Consider the following 6,980-nt stretch of genomic DNA (forward strand, 5'->3'; position numbering starts at 1 on the left):
TTTTTTGAAAAAAATGACTTAAAATTCGTGATCAGCGACCTCAAAAACCCCCAGTAAAGTATTTTCAATGTTTATAAATCGGTTTAAAATCGTAAAACTTGAGTTTAATGTCATTTTAATCTTTGAAGCAAATTTTCACTTTTCGCGATTTTCTGCCTTTTCATCGCCGTATGGTGGGTTGAAATTTTTGTAAAAAAAAATCAAAACATGGTTTTCGATGTATTTTTTCCCGTAGAATTCGATTCTGAAGTCAGAAAAATAAAATTTTTCTTTATTTTTTTTTTATTTAAAAAAAAAATTAAAAAACCGTAAAAAATGAGGTTTTTCGAGCAAAACCCCATAAAAAAGTAGGTGGACCCTACTTTTTTATTGCAAATTCGGATTCAGCGTCGAAAAATACATAAGAATATATAGGTCTGGTCAATTGCACAGACACTTTTGTTTTTTTTTGTGGGCCTGTGTTATCTATCATTTGCTTTTTGTTTTAGATCGTAGTTGCTCGGAGCTAATAATAATTGCTTTCTTAACTGCATAATGGAAAAGATTGAGAAAATTCTTAAATATAGAGATTATAGGGGATTTTGAAACATGTTTTTTTTATGTTACATGAGGCTGATAAAATAAATATGGTGTTGGTACTTTTAACAAATTTATTAAAAATCCATTGTTGAATTCCAAGAAGAAGAATATTTAAGCTAGTATGATTAATTTCAAAATACTTTTTCTGTGGCGATCGAAAATCCATCCAAAAATAAATTTGTAACCAAGAAATTCTATTTTCACTCGTATTTCTTAATTTTGTCTAAAAATTCTTCCCCCCCCCCCCCCCTCTACAATCCTGACATTTTTAATCCCGCGAAATTTCTCATTTCACAGCTGTGTGCACATTGGATTTATGTATATCCTGTATCAATCTTATTCCAGGTATAGTGTATCGAGAATTATTTCCCCCAATTCACATTGCGCTTTTTGCTCTATTTTTAGACGGGAGACAGAATAATCGAAGTGGACGGAATAGATTTGCGGAATAGTACATATGAAAAAGCTGTCGAGGTGATTCAGGCCTCTGGAAATCCAATATGTCTTCTAGTTCAATCATTGGTTCATATGGTAAGTTTTTTATTTTACCATTTTTTTCATAAAAATAACAAACAAGTTTTTAATATAAATTAATGTTGACAAATAAGAATATATTATTCACTAAAATATTATATAACCAGCAGTTTCAGATTTTTATTTCCTATAACACTGAAAATATAAAAAATTTAAAAATCATTATTAAATACATTTTTAAATATGACGTTGACCGAATCTACACTCAAGTCCCGATATAAGAACACCCGAATTACCATATTCCGAGAATTGATGTTCTCGGCAATTGCATTATAAGAGTAGTCGTGTGACCGAGAAAGAGACGATGTTAAGTCAAGGTTTACAGGCAGCATGAGGGCCGCACTCGCAGCACGTTAGTTGCGTCAGGTTGCGTCATGCGTCCAGATATAAAAGGCGTCCAAGCAGCCCCGTCTGTATACGTTTGGATTCTCCCGATTTAGGATCAAGGCCACTGAAACCCATTTCCGAAAGCGTTCATATATTGGGAGTTGAGTGTATTTCAAATCAGCAATTTCTATACTTGATTTCACAGAATCTCCAGCGGTGGAATGTACATTGGGTTTAGAGGAAATTGGCAGACACCTAGGGTTTAATACTCCTGCAATCTCGTGTAAACTTTCTCTGCAATCTTATCCAATCCCATGCAATCCCTTGCAATCTTTTACATTACCTTGTAATCATCACTCCTTACAAAAAAATATATAAATTTCGGTCTAATCATTTTCCTATAAAGAATTTTTATTCGGTTTCCAAACAAGGGATTTTAATCAATTTTTCATTTCTTCCACGGGTTTTAAAGCTTTCAAAATTATTTTAATAATTTTCAAATATTTCAACTATTTCAAAAATATTTAATCGGTTTTCAAGAGATTTAAAAATATTTCCAAGGACTTCAATGAAATTCGAAATATTTTGAGGAATTCTAGATGATTTTAACGATTTCAAAAAATTTCCAGAATTGTAAAAATTCCAAAGGAGTTCAAAATATTTAAAAATGTAAGTGATTTGAATAAAGTTTGTATGATTTTCAAATATTTCAAGATATTTCTAGTGATCTTGTGAAAATAAATCCAATCGAATTACATTTTAAGGAATTTTTAGTTTTTACAAACATCCTAGATGACAATCGTGATACCCCACATCACCCGCATTTTACAATTTTCATGTTGTGTGTGCAAAAGTGCTCATTTAGCCGCCATGGCATGATGGGCACGTAATAGCCTTCACAAATTCTGAGCAAAATGCGACGCATATGTAGCGGCATCATAAAGGGAAATAGTCTTTTTAATTTTTTAAATTTCTAACCAAAATGAAAATAAATATTCGTAATATTGTAAATTTATATTTTAAATGTTTAATATAATTAGTATATGCAAATGAAATTTTAATATTGATGTAAAACATCTTAGGGCGTGGTACAGCGTTTTTGCTAAAAGAATAAATCCATTAGAATCGTCACGTCACGCTGCAGCAAGTTGAGCGGGCTGAGCTCGCGTATTCATGGAATTCAAGGAATTTGTGAAATTTGTAGAATTCATGGATTTTGAGGAATTTATGAAATTCGTAGAATTCAAGGAATTTAAGGAATTCGTGGAATTTAAGAGATACACGTAATTCGCGGAATATTCACAGAATTCATATAATTGATCAAATTCAAGGAATTCACGTAATTTGCGAAATTATCGGAATCAATCGAATTTATGGAATTCAAGGAATTGATGGAATTCCAGAAATGTATGGAATTTAAGGAATTTACGGAATTCAAGCATTTCATGGAATTCATATAATTCAAGGAATGTAAGGAATTCATGGAAGTCATAATTAAAGAAATTCATGGAATTCATAGAATTCAAGAAATTCCATGAATACTGTTTTTGTTTAAAAAAAACTTGTTTAAACAATTAAAGATTAACTGTTCGAAAATATAAAGTAAAATAACTTAATTCTTGACCTCGCTGTGCATATATTAAGTGGTGCCTAGATAATTAATTAAATACAGAAAATGTTGAGAATAATTAACCTTCCGTCACACAAGTGACGGATCCATTTAAAATTTCCCTCTAAAGTGCCGCGCAAAAGTTTACGACCATCTTTTTTTGATGACTGATAAAGTTATCTTAATTTCCATTATGTCAGAGATAAAAACTTTTCTCTTTAAAGGCTAGAATTCTCTCAAAATGCTGCATAAAATGAGCCTAGGATGAAGCCAATTTGTCTTTTTTTAATGGCTATTGCATAAATAGTGTGAATTTCAATGTTTTTTTAAATTTTCAATAACTTTTGTGATAATCAATTTTTTTTACAGAAGATTAATACAGAAGTTATTTAAAAAATTAAAAACATTGAAATTTACACTATTTGTTCAATATCTGTTTACAAAATACGCAAATTGGCTCCGTCCTGGGCTCATTTTATACATAATTTTGACAGCATTGAACACTTAAGAGAGAACAAATTTCTCAATATGAAAATTATGCGATTTTGAAAGATTTCATAGTGAGATTCTCCTGGCATTTTAATATTTGAATTTGTAACTACAACATTTAAAAATTCGAAACTGAAAACCTCTAAAAATTAAGAAAATTCATACCAAATAACTTAGAAATTAATGCTCCTGATGCAAAAAAACAACTTAAGTTTCAGTGCTTTAAAAATTAAAGCTTTTTAGACAAAATTAGAGTCAATAAATCAATTAAAATATTATTTACTATTGATTTGAACAATAAATAAAATTGGATAAATCAGTAATTAATAATTTAATTTAAATTGCAATTGTTTAATTTCTCAATTATAATTTAAAGATAATTAACCGTAGGCCAGCAAAGATGAAAGAAAATCAATAAATAAGCCTAGTACCTATATAATTGGGCATCTGGCCAAACGTGGTGAAGGTTTAGTGAATATTTATTATTGTTCTTTAAATATTTTTTATTATCTTCCTGTTTTCAAGAGCCTGTAGTTTTCTAGTATGATTCAAAAATAAAGTTGTAAAACAATTTTGGAAAAATGAAAAAAATGTTAACCTCGATTTCTCTACGTTCGCTAACCGTAATAAAATTCTGTCTATTTCGCAGTTAAGATCTTGAATATACATTTTTTATCAATTTATTAAAACAATTTTTCTTTTTTTTTTTTAAGTTTAATACTTTAAAAAAATTTCACCACAGAGGACTTTATTTCCAAAGAGGTGGATTTCGTATTGATTCGAAAAGGTTCAGAGGAATGAAGGTCCAATTTTAAATTCTAAGCGGGTATCGGAAGTTCGAAGTTTTCAAAGACCACGGATTTTAGAACTCTGTTGAATTGCGGAAAAACAAAGCTCATTTTAAACTACTTTCAACTGGGTTCCGCTCCGAAAAGATTTATTTTTATTTTTATATAGGGCGCTTAAAGTGACACGATCCTTAAAGTAAAATAGATTTCACTTTCAACAAAATTTGAGCTTTTTCAGACTTTATAGACTTTTTCCCAAAATGTTTTCAAAATATAAAAAAATGGTGTTTTTCGGGAAGCGTTTGAAAAACATTAGCAATTAAAACATCGACTCCAAGACGTTGTTTACTTTTTATGAATTAAATGATTTTAGTTTTTCTATTGTTTAATTTTGTTGTTTATTTTTTATGTTTAAATACAAATACTGGGTTATGAATTACTAACTAGATAAGAAAGTTAACAATATTGTTTTGAAAATTATCGCGAATACAAGAAAGGTATTAAAAATAGTTAAGGAAAAAATACATTTTAAAAAAGTTAAATAATTTCTGTTACCAAAAGAATAAGCTGTTAAAATAATTTCAATTAATTAACTGAAATACTAGTAATTTATAAAAGTTATAAAATATACATGTATATTTATTTTTATGAATTTTATCTTAATTTTGACAAAATTTGATAGAATAAACTATAACGTAGTATTTACTTAATAGACAGTTAATATCAAATTCTGTTGCAAAGAAAATTAAAAAGATTGAAAATACAAATCCAAAATCAGACTTCTGTGCCACCGTAGACGAATTTCCGAATTAAAAAAGCTTTTTCAAAATTAAATTTATCTCAATTTTTGAAGGTTTGTAAGAGCCGATTTTTTAATAATTTTTGTATTCAATTTTTTATTTCAAAAAGCTGTATCTTCAATTTTTTTTACAAACGATCTCATTATTTTACAACTACATATATTTATGTAAAACATAAGGAAATCAGTGAACAAACTAATTACAAATATTATTTGGCAGGTTTCCAACATTTAGAAAAAATACAATTTTATATTAACAACTTAATTTTTCAATTTTTAGTTCAAGTTATACGTGAAAACAATGCTTAGCTGCTTTTTTAAAATCCAAAGTAATTATTAATGTTCTAAACATAAATGCATATCTTACTTATTAGATCTTACTCATTAGATGAATTTATCTGACGGCAATAGTTTTTTATGTAATTAAATTTGGTAAACAAAGACAGATTTTCATCAATTTTTAACCAGAAAATTTCGTTTTGTCAACGGAATGAATTTCAAATAACTTGGGAAAACTATTCCCTTGTAATACCTTATCAAGGAACAATAAATTTTTATTTTAGTTAACATGTTATAAACAAATTGACAACTTGACTACTTTCCAACAAATAGAATTTGTCAGGTGACGCCATTTGTTATTTTATCACATAAATTTTTTAAACAAATACAGGTTTTTATCAATTTTCAACCAACAGATATTTTTTTCAACAAAATTAACATGATAGTACATTTTTCTTATGTAATTTTATCAATGAGTCACAATTTAAAAAAAATTTTTGAATCTTTGGTTGACAATTTTAATTTTTTTTTAAAGTCCTTGACTTTTGTTTGATTGTATATTTTTTAAATAAAACTTAAACTATTTCAGGAGAAGATTCATCAATTTAGTTACAAATTCATCTATTTGATTAAAACTTTAACTATTTCTATTAAACATTCGGTTTTATTGTAAAAAAATTAATTTTTGATTAGAAATGATTGTATTTCATTTTTTGGTAAAATTTATTTTTCTGAAAAGAAAATGCAACTATTTGGCCGAAAATTTATCTTTTATAGCTGAAAATCAAATAGACTGTTTAAATATTCATTTTTTTAAATTCGCCTTCTTCTCCAAAAAATTAATCTTCTCGGTTGAAAATTCATGTTTTTGGTTAAAAATTAAATTATTCAGTACAAAATTATTCTGTTTTTAAAATAAGAAAGTTTTTTAAGAATAAATTTGGATTTTTTTTAAATTTCAAAAAAATGTTATTTACATTTATATTTTCCTTATGTTTTTGGACGACCTATTCTGAATACTTTTGAATCCCGTATAATATTTTTTCGCAAGGGTTCAAGTTATTAATAAAGCTCTGTATTAATTAATTATAAATAATTGTGATCTCTTCGAGATATTATTTCGTTAACTAATCATTACAATAAATTCGTTTGAAAAAAGTCATCTGCTGTTTGAAAATTCACGAAAATCTGTATTTGTTTACAAAAGTTATTTGAATAAATAACAAATATTGTCAACTGACAAAGTCTACTAATAAATTAGGTCTTTATTGAGTTACTGGTAGTCGAGTTTGTAACGAAAAACAACATCCATTTATTTACAAGTTTGTTTACACACAAATTTGGTTACACATTGTGAATTTGTTTACAAACATGTTTATAAAATAAATAATGATTATATTTTTAAGAAAAAAATCTGTATAGCGCTAAGTAACTGCGATATGTATTTGTTTATAATATCAAAAAGTATTTTGTATTAACAAAATGTTAATGAAGCATTTTATTTACATATATCCTGAAAAAAGAATTAAAAATGAAAGTCACCAAAAGTATTTTTAATCTTGAAATAGAATTTCTA

General features: G+C 27.2%; 1 protein-coding gene across 3 annotated transcripts in view; it reads left to right on the forward strand.

Annotated features, from left to right (window-relative positions):
* Nucleotides 1-6,980, forward strand: part of LOC117177860 (inaD-like protein) — a 167,979-nt gene that overhangs the window by 134,118 nt on the left and 26,881 nt on the right. For all 3 annotated transcript variants that reach the window (XM_033368888.1, XM_033368887.1, XM_033368889.1), the window contains one exon: nt 985-1,110. In XM_033368888.1, coding sequence (XP_033224779.1) covers nt 985-1,110 — 126 coding nt within the window. The remainder of the gene's footprint in view (nt 1-984; nt 1,111-6,980) is intronic.

This window comes from Belonocnema kinseyi, chromosome 8 (assembly GCF_010883055.1).
Source record: "Belonocnema kinseyi isolate 2016_QV_RU_SX_M_011 chromosome 8, B_treatae_v1, whole genome shotgun sequence".
NCBI classification, from domain to species: Eukaryota; Metazoa; Arthropoda; class Insecta; order Hymenoptera; family Cynipidae; genus Belonocnema; species Belonocnema kinseyi.